The sequence below is a fragment of the Lynx rufus genome, unplaced genomic scaffold (genome assembly GCF_022079265.1).
Source record: "Lynx rufus isolate CCGP_SWC_20201006 ecotype Redwood Valley unplaced genomic scaffold, mLynRuf1.p SCAF_2, whole genome shotgun sequence".
NCBI lineage: Eukaryota > Metazoa > Chordata > Mammalia > Carnivora > Felidae > Lynx > Lynx rufus.
The window spans coordinates 6,640,840-6,655,673 of NW_025814834.1; the positions used below are offsets into that span (position 1 = coordinate 6,640,840).

The 14,834-nt window shown below is 54.5% G+C and overlaps 1 protein-coding gene across 8 annotated transcripts in view; it reads right to left on the reverse strand.

Moving 5' to 3' along the window:
• Nucleotides 1-782: 782 nt before the first annotated feature.
• DGKD (diacylglycerol kinase delta) overlaps nt 783-14,834 on the reverse strand; it is a 111,706-nt gene continuing 97,654 nt past the window's right edge. For 6 of the 8 annotated variants that reach the window (XM_047086076.1, XM_047086074.1, XM_047086073.1 and 3 more), the window contains 6 exons: nt 13,782-13,893; nt 13,605-13,697; nt 12,515-12,634; nt 5,755-5,866; nt 4,273-4,403; nt 783-2,982 (listed from right to left, as the gene is read on the reverse strand). In XM_047086076.1, the coding sequence (XP_046942032.1) occupies nt 2,893-2,982; nt 4,273-4,403; nt 5,755-5,866; nt 12,515-12,634; nt 13,605-13,697; nt 13,782-13,893 (658 nt within the window). In that variant the 3' untranslated portion in view covers nt 783-2,892. Of the gene's footprint in view, nt 2,983-3,949; nt 4,404-5,754; nt 5,867-12,514; nt 12,635-12,687; nt 13,441-13,604; nt 13,698-13,781; nt 13,894-14,834 lie in introns of those variants that run through there. The other 2 variants (XM_047086075.1, XM_047086079.1) reach the window with 2 other exon arrangements.

Consider the following 14,834-nt stretch of genomic DNA (forward strand, 5'->3'; position numbering starts at 1 on the left):
TGGGCTCAGGAAACCTCACGCGCACTCGTCCGCGCTCCCCCCACCCTGGCAGGAAGGTGACCGGAGCCACCGTGGCCACGTGGGCCAGACCCCCAAGTGACACGTGGAGGGGGCCGCGGCCGGGGTACCCGAGTGCCTGAAGCACAACCCCCCGTGACTGTTCTGGGAACCAGAATACACTTGGTTTGAGCCACTGCACTCCAAGGCTTACTTGTTTAGGCAGCTCGCCGGCTCACCAGGAGAGATGGCATCAGCCAGACCGCGGAGAGCACGGGGGTCTTGGCGACGAATTCCGAGCCGGGAGCCGCTCCGGTTTAGAACGACTGCTCCGCCCTCTGCACACACCGCGTCGGCAAGTCTTGCGATCGGATTATACTCGAGCCCTCCCCCTCGTCGCCCTCCCGGGAACCGGGAGAGGACAGAGTGACCTTGACCTTGGAGAGGCCACTCCCTTGGCATAAAGGTGCTGGGAGTAAACAGAAGAGCTTGTGGTCTAGTTTTATATGAAAGATTTAGGAGGATGAGACTACTTGCTTCAATGACCCTCCCTCAGTAGGCTGGGCCACGCTGCCTGTGATGAAGTCTGAACCTCTGCCCTACCCGCGCCCCGCCTCCTGGCTGGGTCCTTCATTCCACAGATCCGAGCGGCCACACCCTAAGAGACACAGTGGCTTTCCATTTTGCTTTTCAGCCACGCCAACTTACTTCCAGAGTAGCTAAGATACAAAATCCTGAATCCGGTTTGGAAAGATCTGGGCGACGAGGAATGACGACAAGAAATCTGACAATGGCAGGTTTTATTTATACACAGAACAACCTATTTACAACCCCGATTGGGTCTGTACACAGCAATACAGGAGGCATTTGCTTCCACGGCGGGCACCGTATAAATTAAGATCATAAATATGAGGGGTAAGCCCCGCCCGAGGGCACAAAACCTTTTGTCCAAGACTCCCCAGGACCCTTCCTCCCTCCCTCCACGCTGACGGGACCGGGGTCCCCGCGGGACGGCGCCCAGCCTCGGCAGGGACGTCGGGGGGCAGGCAGAGGAGCGGCCTCCCGGGAACCAACACGGCCACCGCAGCAGATGCGGCACCGGCCGGACGCCAACACACTTCCATGCAACACTCACGTTTACTCCGTTCGCCTCTAACTTACTAGAATCAGAAAAACGGTTTTTACGTAAACAGTGTTGTTTTAGTCACTGACGACATACTAATTCTAAACACCATGCTTCACCCAGCCCTCGGGCTTTCCCAAGGGAGGGCGCGGAGGGTACGGGACGGCCCCACAGCGTCAGCACCGGCCGCCGCTCCCCTCCTCACCGAGCACGTGCCTGTCCCCGGCTCGCCCCGAGGACCTCAGAGCCCAGGGCCCGGCCAGAGGTGACAGAGCAGACGCCGTTCTGGTACCGCGGGCTCGGGACCCCACGGTCTCCTTTGTCAGCCTGTTCTACCTTGAAAGCCGGTGACTTCCAGCGGCCAGATGATCCCTCTCTGCCTTCCCGGGTCCAAAGCAGCCGTCTGATGGCACAGGGGGCGTCGGGGTGGGGAAGGCCACGCACAACAGCTGAGCGCGCTGCGGAGCACAGGCGCCCCGCCCCACCCCGCCCTGTCGCCGCCGCCACACCCTCAGGGACAGGAGCAGGCCAGGTGCCCGCCAGGGTGCCCCCAAACCGGCAGCAGAGGCCCGGCCGGGCTCACGGGGGGCGGGGGTGGAGGGGCCGCCGTGCACCCCAGTGAGGGGGAGGGGCTTGCAGAGGGAACAGCAGGCAGATGCTGTTCAGCGCCCCAAAGGTTCCCCCGCTTTGAGGTTCCCCCAAGGGTGACCGGATGACACCTGCAGCCCCCCCCCGCCCCCTCACGAGGATGAGGGGTGAAGCGAGCTACAGGGTAGGGGCGCGGGGCCCCGGCTCGCAGCTGGGCCGGGTTACAGAGCCCTGCAGGGTGGGCTGTGGCGGCGACGGGGGAGACGGGGAGGGCCGGGGACGTGGGCGAGAGCGGCCCGAGGCAGACGGCCGCCCACAGGGCCAGAGACGGTCGGTGGGGACGGTCCCCCAGGACGGGGCGAGGCATCGCCCCAGCGCCCGGGACGCGCTCGCGCTCGCCAACACCGAGCTCACGCAAACACACCCTCTGTCTGAGGGGAGACGGGAGGCTACGGCATCTCGGGGACAGAGGGACCACGTGCCCACGCCAGCACCTCAAGAGGAGGGCGCCACGCGGACGAGGCCAAAGGCAACCGGAGAGGGGATCTGTCAGCCCGAGATCGTCACCGTCCGTCCGCTCGGCTCGAGGAGGGCGAGCGCGCTTCGTCCTTCGTCTCCGCGCACCGCGAACACGGGCGGGACGGCAGCGCGTCCAGGCCGCTTTCAAAGCAGGAGAGGCCGCGTCTCGGCCAAAGACTCCGCAATACCCGGGGGACATCAGGCGGGGGCCTTGCAAGGCTGCCGCGGAGAACCAGGGTGGCCCGCGGACATGGAACTTGCCGGTGCGGGAGGCTGCCGGCCAGGCCGGGGTCCGCACGCCCGGGGGAGGCCACGCGGCGCGCGGTCACGGGGCTCGCGGCGGGGACCCGCGGGACAAGCTCGCGTGGCCCAGGCGGGCCGCCTCCACGGGACAACCCGGCGCCCGGAGGCCGGGCCCGGCCCGGGTCCCGGGTCGGCAGGAGCAGAGAGGTGGTGGCGGTCCGCCCCACGCGGTGTCAGGGCCGGACGAGGTGTCGTTTCGAAGGTAGCTGTGTTGGTGTGCGCGAGACCCCGGGACGGTCACGGAACGGGCGTCCGCGAGGCTTCCCGTCCGGAGCAGGGGGGAGTAGCACCATGAGAAGGGGCAGCGGGTCCCCGGCCTCAGTCGCGGGGCGAGCGGGGGACGCAGGCCGACAGGGCCACGGCTAGGCCTCGGTGGCAGGAGCGCTCCGGCTCAGCTCCTTGATGCCACACAGGATCCGCTTCACGTGGCCCACCTTGGTCACGCCGAGGTCCTGCAACGAGAGGACAGCACCCTGACGCCGGGCAGGGAGCCGGACCCCCGCGGGCCTTCCCGCCCGACCTTCCGAACACAAACACGGTGAGGACGAAGACGGTGACGCGAGGTGAAAACGACACACACACAGCCGTGCAGACGCCCGCCACACCCCTCCCGCGAGCCACAGAGTCGCCGGCGCCTTCGTGCCAGACAGACACAGACCCTGCCCGGCAGCAGGTGGAGGCAGGTGACTCGAGAGCGCGGCCGTGAGGACGTCCTGGGGGGCCTTTTGCCCTCTCAGGGCGCAGCTCTGGCGCCACCCCCCACCCCCCCTCCCTCAGGCAGGCCCCAGGGGACTCCGCCCGCAGTCCTGGCGCCTGGTCCCCCCGGGGCTCAGCGGCCACAGGCGTGCCTCATCTCACTGCCCCCGCCTCGCCGTGCCCCGCACCTCAGGGTTCCTGGTGGCCTGCGTCCAGCAGGTCCCCCCGGGGCCGTTTTCCCAACGGCGCGAGTCTCTGTGTCACGTGTTGGTAATTCTCCCAATACTTCAGACATTTTGGCCGTTAAATTTGTTACGGTCACCCGTGACCAGTGATGATGGCTCACCGAAAGCTCAGATGACAGCATTTTGCAGCGAGCAAGTATTTTTAGGCTAACGTGTGCACGCTTTTCAGACCTAATGCCGCTGCACGCGTAGGAGCCCACAGCGTGTTAGAAACCTGACCCTCACGCGCACCGGGAAACCAAGGAGTTCACGGGACTCGCTTCCTCGCAGTGCTCTGCGGCAGCTCGGAGGTGTGCCCGTGTGTGGGCTCCAAAGGGAGAGGGACCCACGCACTGGGGGCCGTCATCACACGCAGCCCTTTGCTGGCCAATTAGCACAGGGCTGTGTCCCACAACAGGCTGTTTTTTTTACTTTTAAGTAGCCCCGCCCCCGATGTGGGGCTCGAACCCACGACTTGGATCAAGAGTCACACGCTCCACCTACTGAGCCAGCCAGCACCGAACCGACCCCCCCCCCCCCGGCAACAGGGTTTTTAATGTTAAAATAGTTCATTGGTCCAAGCAGGTAAAGAAAAGCAAGGTCCCCCCCCGTTACTTCTGCTCTGGCTTCGTTTGGCTGTGGCGGGTTGGAGACATCACTGCTGGGGGGCAGAGGTGGCCTCTCGGCCACTTCCACGTGTCACCCCGAGCCATGCACGAGGAGAGTCCGACGACACCGGAGCACGGCCAGGTCAGAGGGAGGGACAGAGAAGGGAGTGCAGGGAAGCCCGGGACGGGTTCCCAGGAGCCGCTGTGGAAGTACCTTGAGGTCCCTCCGCTCCAGGTGCAGGAGCTCGGAGCCCCGGATGTCGTGCCGCGTGAAGATGTCCTTATACTCACAGAGACTGAGGTGCTCCAGCCAGGCAGCAACCTCCTCTGTCCCCCAGAGGTGAACTGTCGGAGATGGAAAAGCACGAATGCAGTGAGTGCCCAGAGCCCAGTGCGAGGCAGGTGGCAGCCGGCACCCGAGCCACCCCAGTAGCAGGCACCCAGATGCCCCGGCAGCCAGCGCCCAAAATGCCAGCAGCCGGCTCCCCGGATGCCCCAAGAGCCGACTCCCCAGACGCCCAGCACCCTGTACCTGAGACGCCCAGCACCCGGCACCCCAGACACCCCGGCAGCAGGCACCCACACGCCCCCAAAGCCGGCACCCAAGATGCGCAGCAGCCGGCTCCCCAGACGCCCCGGCACCCGGCTCCCCAGACGCCCCGGCACCTGGCTCCTGAGACGTCCCAGCACCCAGCACGTGAGACGCCCCAGCAGCCGGCTCCCCAGACGCCCCAGCAGCCGGCACCCGCCACTCAGCCACACGCACCACCCAGAGCTCTGCAGGAAGAAGCAGGGGAGCCACCCGCATTCAGGGGACATGAGCCACAGCAGGAGCTGCTGTCTGTTCCTGCCGGGTTGGCCATCGGCCTTCTGGACATTTGCCGTGTGTCCCAGGGGAGACTGGATGCCACCAAATAAGAGGAAAACGCCAATCTGACTGTGCAGCTGCAGTCAGCTTGCCCTCCTTTCTAGAGGGTTCACTTCGCTTCTGGTCCACAGCAGGAAGGGAAACAGGCAGAGATTTCACATGGTCAGAGCGACCACTGTTACAGAGCCACTATCGTTAAAAGAAACCCAACTGCTGGGCAAACATTCGAAGAAGAAAAATCAAAGGGAGTGACCACCACCTACAAATCCAAACCTGGGCTGCCGGGCACCGGAGGGCACTGAAAACAGCCATGCTCAGAGCCGACCTTCCAGACAGAGATTTTAAGGCCCAATCTACTGACTCTCCCTCAAAACTGTCCTCGAGTGCCACGTTCTATTGATTTGGCCAACCACAGTCGCTGCTGGCCTGGGCTCCAGCCCGGGGCCCGGATCAATGACTCGTTAGCCGGGGAACGGCAGCCCCTCCCAAGAGGCAGGCCCGGTGGGCCCAGCACAAGACCCGAGTGTGAGCTCTGTGTCTCCGGGGGTCCTGTCACCTCTGCTGCCCTCCTCCCACTCTGCAGCCCCGATCCAGGGCGGGCGGGCAGCGTGGTGCCAGCCGCCGGAGGAATCTGCACGGGGAGCGACTCCAGGCAGGAGCGACCGCCTGGCATGGGACTCAAGAAGGCGCAGTTCTCTAGCTACAGACGGGACGCCGCGGCGCAGGCGGGGACCCTGGGGAAGAGCCACAAGGCCACGGACAGAGCGGAGACCGGGAGGGCGCACGCAGCAGGCGCATACGGCCAGAGGACAGCGGGAGGGCAGGTACCCGGGGCTCCCAGGCTACTGCGGGCTTCTCTGTTCTTGCTGTTTTTCTTAAACTTCGTCACCAGGCGGAATTTGCCACTGCGGCTGCGTTTGGAAAGCTCCAGCATCACATTCTGTGGGGAAAGCGGGAGACACGGAGAGTCAGACCCCGACCTAGTCAGGCCCACTTCTCAGACAGGCGGGGAGCTTGGCAAAGGGGCTGCGGTCCCTGCTTCATTTACTCGGTTTCCCTCAGTTTCTAGTCTTGGCATTTATTGATCTGTGACGCCTTTTAAAAGCGGTTGTGCAGTGACTGCACAGTGTCTATTTTCACATTCGGCTTTCATTTTATAACGTGTTTCTCATACGATTAAAAAGCTTCATAAATATCACCTAAATGTCAGCACGTTGTACAAAGATCATCCAGTAGGCTCCCAGCCGACCTAGTGCTACACTGGCAGGCGGGGACCATCGGTACTGGAGTATCTTTCTAAACAAAGCTTTTCCTGCCCTTGGCGCTCTTTCCTTGGGACCGACTCCCTGAAGCAGCGAGGAGGGAGGGGGCCAGAGGGACAGGGGCACTGGGTCCCCACTTGGCAGCCGCCTCCCCACAGAGCCGCCCAGGACACGGGTGGAGCTAACACTGCCCCTTCCCAGCTGGTCTGTGGACCTTCTCGGAGGATGTTCTCACGCCAGGTAGGAAGGGGGTCTCTGCAGTGAAGGATGTTTGCACACACAATGCACTTAACTGTATTTATAACCTGTGTACTCGTATCACCCCTGTATTCACAAATAAAGCATAATTTCCTTATTTTTCAGGTGTGCCTGTTTCTTCCTGCCCCAGAGCCCCGTCTGCCGACGTCCCCACGTCAACCCACACAGTCAGCCTTTCGGCTTTATGGCACTTCCAGATCTGAAAGGGATTTTCATTAGACTGACCAAACCTAGACGGGGTAATAATCCACAGCCTCACGTCTGGAAATGCGCTCTGTCGTACCTCCAATTTTCCTTCTGCCCCTGATGGCCCCTTCATGGATCTCTTAATCAGAAGCATTTCATGTTTCAGGCTCTTAACTAACAAAAGAAACCTCTTACAATTTTCTAACCAATGACTGCAGCACTCAGGAACCATTTTCACAAACATCTTACATTTGGCAAAACTCTCAACTGTCAATTCTAACAGCTCCATTAAAGACCTCCCACGTGACCAGGCTGTTCTGTCCTGAGACTGGCTGGCGCCCACCTCGCTCCCCAACACTTTCCGTGGGGCCCGGCGACCGCAGGGACAGGCAGCTGTCCCGCAGCACGGCCCAAACAAAATCCTACTCCTAACTTCAAAATTTCTTCTTTTTTTTAACGCATACAGGAGTATTACATTTACTTCTAACTTTTAGTAGGAATATTTTCATCCATGCATAAAATGGGGAGACCAGCAGAACAAGCCTCATTATCAACATGTGATCTTACTTCGGCTCCCTTATTTTAAGACCTCAATCTGCTCCCCTCACAAATACTTCAACATGCCACCCATACAGATGGGAATACTCTCTTCTTAAAGCCTCTAACCACGACACCATCGCCACTCATGACACCAGCAAGAATTCACTTATAGTTAATAACATCAACTCTCCCCGACCACTGCAAAGGTTTATCCTCATGGCTGGTTTGTCTGAATCAGGACCGTCATGAGAGCCACAAGTGACACTCAGCTGTTGTGGCCGTCCAAACCAACTGTCTGTCCTGTAAGACAGCTCCTACTGTGACCTCTGACCACCTGCCGGCTCTGGGGAGCGGCCGCGCTGCCCCCTGTCCCTCCCGCCCACACATGGAGCTGCCGATTCCATCCGGCTTCCCACTCTCAGGCACGAGGAGGTCACCGGTGGTGTTGCCACTGCCCTCCTCCCCACAGGGGAGACATGCTGTCCTCTCTCGGCGGGGGGACACCACAGGTAGAGCTACCCACCGAGGATCCCCTGGAAATCAAGCACTTCCCACTGCGGGGGTGGGGGGGATGGCCTTTCAATCCCTGTGCACGTCCCAGCCGGAAAGCTTTTATAAAGAACTGCTTTCAATTATTTGACTTAAAGAAATTATTCTTACGAATCTCCTGATAATACTGAATTTTGAAATCAGATGTGCTAAGCTTTTAAAAAAATGAACTGTTTGAAAGTTTCAAAGATTTGCTTCACAACATTGTGAACATACTTAATGCTACTTAAACCATACACTTAAAAACAACAAATATGGAAAATCTTTTTTAATTTTTTTTAATGTTTATTTATTCTTGAGGGAGAGAGAGAGAGAGAGAGAGAGAGAGACAGAGTGTGAGTGGAGGAGGGGCTGAGATAGACGGAGACACAGAATGCGAAGCAGGCTCCAGGCTCTGAGCTGTCAGCACAGAGCCCGATGTGGGGCTTGAACTCATGAGCCGTGAGATCATGACCTGAGCTGAAGTCAGACGCTTAACCAACTCAGCCACCCAGGCACCCCCAAATATGGTAAATCTTACGCGTTTAAGAATTTAAAAAAAGAACTGGAACAATGTCCATCGTTTCCTAGCTTTGACACTCTTCCTTATATATAGAAATCACACATTCCTTGACATTTTTCTTTTGCAGATGATACTTATTTCTTCAAGTTGTCCTGTGGCTATTCTTTTTAAAATGTCTTCAGATTTCAATCTGTATAGTTTAAATTTTTCCTGAAGACTCAACAGTTTCATCAAGATTTTTAAATTAGCATTTCTTTGAAGATAGTATAACTTGATTTATTTTATCTATTCTTACATGACCTTTATCACTTCATTTTTTCAAACTTTCCTTGATTATATTTGCCAGAGGCTAATTAATTTCTTGCACTTTACGGGGAACCTCTGAACAACGTAGAAGTTACGGGAGCCAACCCCCACCCACGAAACTGAAACTCCAGTGTAACTTCTGACTCCCCAAAGGGTCTGAATGATCTGATTAACATGTATTTTGCATGTATTATATACTGTTTTCTTACTAACAAGCTACAGAAAAGAGAACGTTAGGAAAATCATAAGAGAAAATACATTTACAGTACTGCACTATGTAGTATGTATGTAAGTGGACCCACGCAGTTCAAACCGTATTATTCAGGGGTCAGTACTTTCAAAGAACTAGCTCACAGAGTTGTCAACTTTTTTTTGCTCTCAAATAAATAATTTTCCTATTTTTATGCCAGTAGAAATGTGGCACCGTGCCCTGCCCCTGCTTCTCTCTGCCCACTGAACGCCACCCCAGAGCCGGAGTCCCACAGGGCGGGAACGCGGAGCCAAACGGCAGCCGGCAAAGAAGGCCGGAGAAGGCAGGAGCCCTGGGAGGCCCAGAAGGCCCCAGGAGCAAGAGTGGTTTTCCTTTCTTTCCCAGGACACCTGGCTGCAGGTTCGGCCTTGGGCTCCACAAAATGAATGCCTGCAGGAACACTACCCCAGCCCTCCCTGCTCTGCCCTGGCCAGCTCCAGAGGGTTTCTGGTTTTGCAGCTAAACCTGCCCCTGGAGTCATCTATACAACTTCCCGCCTGTTACTCTGCACCGTCTCATGAGCTCACAACCAGGAACCCTAGAAACCAGGGCCCCTACAGACATGGCTTGAAGGATTCATTAGGTCAGACCTCTGGGGGGGGGGGGGCGCACTCACGCTGCTTTGTTTCTGCAGTGGCTGTACATTTGGTGATAATTTGTTTTGAAACATTTTTATGTTTGAAGCTTTGGAACCGCAGTTCGTGAAATAAGAGCTTTTAGTATTGAGACCCGAAAGTCCCCAAACAAACCAAGCTGACTGGTCACCCTGCAACCAGGCACTAGGCCATGAGCCTCCTGCTGCAGCAGCAGCCGCAGTGCCCACGAACCAAGGAAAATCCTAGCCCTCTGCTGTCTTCAGAGGGAATCTGCACGGAGAGGGGGAGCTGCCCACCATGGGCAGGGCGTGGGAACACAGGGCCCACAGCTGACGGCTATGGTACCTGGGGTTTCCTGTGGCCCAGCACTGGGCTGCTGAAACCACTCTTGGAAAGGAACCAACTTTAACAATTTCCAGGCCACAGTGGACTGGTACTCCCATGAAATGCAATAAAATAAACTACTAAAAAAATGAAACCGAAAAAGGACATATAAAACATAAACCTCAATTTTTTATTATTTTCAACAGAAATATAATTCTGTTAATTGCCTAAAAGTTTCTAAACGCTCCCTCTCAATTTCTAGAATAACAAAGAGATTCCTACTCTCGGTACTTTTTAATGTCCTATGGGCAACAAGAAAAAATATATGCCCTCTTTACAGAGTATAAAGTTCTCTCTCTGTAGACACATGATATATATATGTTCTATACATACATATTTTTCCAAGTTTTTTTTGTTGTTGTTCATATGCTATAATTTATTTCATTAATCATGGACTGGTAGTGATGGTTCACACTACAGTTTGGTTTCTGTCCCTTTCTCTCATTTCAAGAATTTTTTGCTTTACAGATTTTATATAAATTAAAATTTGGAAGGTAGTCACTAAAAGAATAGACAGTATATATTTCCAAACTACTAGAGGGGACAAAGAGAGTTGTGTAGGAGGAAGGAGAGACTTCTCAATCAAAAAGGAGAAATGAAAAGAAACAAAAAAAGAATACAGAACACAAAATATGGCAAAATACACATATAAATACATTAATAATCACAATAAATATAAATAGACCAAACATTCCAGTTAAAACAGAAAATAACAGATTGGATAAAAATCCAACATTTGACAATACGCTAGTCATAAGAGAGACACTTTTGAAAGTAAAAGTATAAAGATGAAAATACCAAACAAGTAAACTTAAAAACAATCACTAAGGGTCTTTACATAATGATAAAATCTATATGCAGCCAACAATATAGCCTCAAAACACAGAAAGCAAAAATAAGACCACAAGGGTAAACTGAGCTATCTACATTCATGTCAGAGACTTTAGAAATAACTGATAGATCAAGAAGACAAAAATAAATTTTATTATTATAAAAATATATTTTGCCAATATAAAGTGATCGGTTTCTATCATTTATTGCAATTCTATTTTTATATTAATATTGTAACTTCAGATTTTATGTGTTTTCTTGAAATTGTTTTGATCTTTTTGTGTCTAAGTTTTTGCTGGGGGTAGGGAGAGAAAATTAGGCTCTTGTGATTGGTATATGGTTAGATTTCCTTTTTAACACAACCTTATGATAATTTGCTTTTCAGAGGAGAAGCTACACCATTTTTTATCTTTTACACTGTTAGCTACATCTTTATTGGTCTCTTATTTTTTCACAATGTAGATTATATTTTGTTTTTGTTTTTAGAAAACTGATTTGGAAAAACATACACCTTTTCAATTCCGTTAGAAACTACCTTTAAGTTTTTAAAGATATTACTAACTCTGCATTTCCCTAATTATCAAAGTCAAGAACTTTTTTTTAAACCTTCCACCTTAAAGGAATTTAACGGCCTTCATTCCTCTGTCCCTGTCTTCTTCCCAGCCTCCCATCTCACTCTCCACTTCACCGGCTTTGGTAACTTAGTCTGGAACTACAGGCTATGTTATCATTACATCTATTATTTTATATATTATTTGAGGAATTTTCTTTTAAATGAAAATTTTGTATTTATAATTCACAATTTAACTAATTTTGATGAGCTTGGCCTATCCCTTTAAAACAAAATGTCCTCTGCATTTGTCAACAAATGCCTGCATGTTCAGAGCAGAGCAGGACAGACTGTTGGAACTTTCCTTTGTACCATCACCTAACTGCTGCCAACAGGTTCTAACAAACAAAACTGGAGATAGGAGTGCCAGACGTGTAACGTCTAACAGTTACTTCTCTGGCAAGACTGCAGAACCCAAGCCTAGGATGAACTTTTCTCCAGGCCCACCTCTGCTCTACCCCTGAGAAGAAAGGCAATCCACGGTTCGTCTTTATCAGGATGCTGCCCACAAAACTGACCCTCCAACAAGCACCTCTCCGGGGCTCTTCCTGCCTATCCTCCTGCTGCAGGAGGCAACGACATCCCAGGCTGCCATATGCCTGGGGTCCTGTCTCTCCTGGCTACAGGACCTATGACAAGCTGGAGTCTCTAAATACGTGCAAAACAAAAACGTGATTGTGAGCGAAACACACTGACTCCATCCCTGACGACGACAAACTTAAGAAGCTGCCATTTATCCAACCGACGTGTCTGCGCACCAGGGGCAAACAGCGGGGCCGGGCTCAGCCTTCTAGGGACTTCCTGGCCAGCCCTGCCATTCTGTTTCTGAGGATGACGAGTGCCCCAGTCATCAAGGATTATGCTCAGTACTAACTCCCAACCTTCTCGCTGCCAGTCTTTTTCCACGCCTCCACGGCATTTTTTTTTTCTTTTTTTAAAGTTTATTTATTTATTGAGAGAAAGGGAAAGAAGGGCATACAGAAAGGGGGAGAGAGAGAATCCCAAGTAGGCTCCACACTGTCAGCATGGAGCCTGATGCTCTGTGAACTGCTGAACCATATGATCATGTCCTGAATCGAAATCAAGAGTTGGATGCTTAACTGACTGAGCCACCCAGACATGCCTATTCTATTCTTTATCTAAAAGTTCTACTCCACGGCATTTTAATAGAGGAGTCTTGAGAAGCCTTATCAGGGGCTGCAAGATGGCCACCAACTTAATCTCAAAGCCGCACGGGTCACGGTGATTACAGGTACTGAAGGGAAAGCCACTGCATCCCGCGGTGCCCAAGCTGAAGCCCCAGGACCCCCTTACCTCCTCATCACCGGGCTCCACGGGCTGGCACAGCCAGGGGGTGTCCGCCAGCTTCCTGAGCTGCTGGTCCATCTCGGCAAGCGCGGCCCCGAGCCGCTCTTTTTGAGGGGGATCCAACTGCTGCTCCGGGCAGAAAAGAAACACAGCTGGTTATCGGCGGTGAGGAGCTGGGGCCACAGCAAAGCCCCCATGCAGGCGTGCAGGCTGCTCCAGCAGAAGTGGTCTGTTTGTCTCAGAGAGTCCTTACAAGAACTCCTACAGAAAGTCAGTCACACAGCACTGGCTAAGGGGCCAAGCTCAGAAGCTCTCCTTCTAAGTAGGTTGAGATGCAGGAACTAAAACTCTCCTCTCGTAAAGAGCGGAATGAACCAAGCTTGTCTGAAAATTGCAATGGCAGAGCTGACGTCTCGCCTACTTTGGTTGACCTGGGGACCCCTGTGTCAGAAAGAGGACAGGCCCAGCGGGCCCACGTCAGAGTGCAGGGAATGCTAGCAGGCGGCAAAGGGGCGGCTGTCACACCCAGAAAAGCAGAGTATTTGGGGATGAAGAGCAGAGGACGGGGTGGTTCTCCAGATGTGGGATCTTCAGCAGGTCGCCCCACCTCCTTGGCCTCCACGTCCTCATCTTTGAAGCAAGAAGGCTGGCCAGACCTTCCCTCAGGCCCTCCCTACTCTGGCTTCTGCGATTCAGTGAGACCCGACCTGCCTGCTCGCCCAGGGCGGACTCCTCGCCAGGTCTGCAGGGCTGAACGAGGAAGGGTGACAGTGCCGCGTGTCTCAGAACAAGGCCCACGTGCCTGGTCGCAGGCAGATGGCTCCACACCTGCAGATTTCTAAGGCAGAATTCTGAGCACAGCGACAAAGGTGGTCCTGTCCACAGAAGTCTAACACACCAGAGATGACGTGGTTGAGATGTGGCCAGAGAGTCTGTTTGAGAACCAACCATACGGCCAGATCGGATGACCTCCAAGGCCCCTTCCTACACTGAGTCTAGAACTCCCCCGGCCAGGAGTTCTAGACTAAAACGTGCTGCCCTGGGTACCACAACGGTCACTGCACGCAAAGCGCGAGGCCAGCCTGCCCCAGCTTACCAGGGCCATCTTCCCAGCCAGCAGCAGTTCGGTCTCGCTGCGCAGAGCTTTGATGTTATTCACCATTTCCAGGACAAAGCTGCAGTTCAGCCCCTGAGAGGAACCAGAACGACAACCATGTAGAAGGCCCCAGGGCTACAGGACTCCCAGGGAGCGAGACCTGAAAAGCACAGGCACCTCTGTGGCTCTGGGCTTGCCGTACACCCGGTCCATGGACTTGGAGCTGGCATTGACGGCGTGGGCAAGTTCCTGCTCCATGTCGTGATGGGACTGAGCTATCTCCCGGATACTAGAGAAAGACAGAGACATGGCACTCATCAGAGCAGGCGAAAGGGCAGCCTACGACGTCACCTTGCTCGAACACAGACCCAGGTTCAGCCCAGAGGGCCAATGCAGACACAGCCCAGCCATGAGAACGAGCACAGGATGACCCCGACCGGCATTCCCTCACCGATGGCAAACAGAGAAGGTCTTAAACGGGAACCATGACATCAAAATCCAAGTTTTTCCGGAAACTTGACCAGGGAGGAAAATCCCCAGAATGAGACTCACACCCTGTAAAATAGCAAGCTGGCAGCTGATCGTCTGTGAGAGGGGACTTGGCCTGCCTCACTCTGTAAATGGGAACGACAGGACCCTCCTCTGTGGGGACCATCCTGCTTCAAACGGCTCAGATCCCAGGAAGTAGCCACAGGCAGCAGCCTGTTGTCCAAGGGACCCAAACGGGCAGGGAGGGGGCGGTGACAGGGTCAGACACAGCCAGAGCGCCAGGGACAGAAGGAGCACGAGAGTCAGGGAAGCTGGCCAGGGAACCACTCGTCCTGCCCTGGGGAAAACGAGGAGCAGCTACCAGACTTCAAACAAGACAGTGAGATGCAGGGCCCCATCTGTGGGGCTGCCACAGGCTTTGAGGGGACGAGAACAAAGACAGAAGGAAGCCAGAAGTGGGTGGCACACCAAGGAACCGAGAAAAAGTGTAAGAAGCGAAGCCATCAGGCCCGGATACTGATTTGGTCACCGGGAACGAGGGCTGCAAAAGTGGCGCTGGCTGCTCCAGACAGAACTCAGCACAGGGCGTGCTCTCGGGGGACCCAGAAGGACCCCGAGAACCAGAAGTGCCCACAGCATTCCCAGGAGAGCCGCGGGCCAAGAGCCTGACGCCTGGGGAAAGGGCAGGGGAATGGCCCCAAAGGGCGCACAGAGCCCAGAGCCCGCAGGGCAGCGATGCTC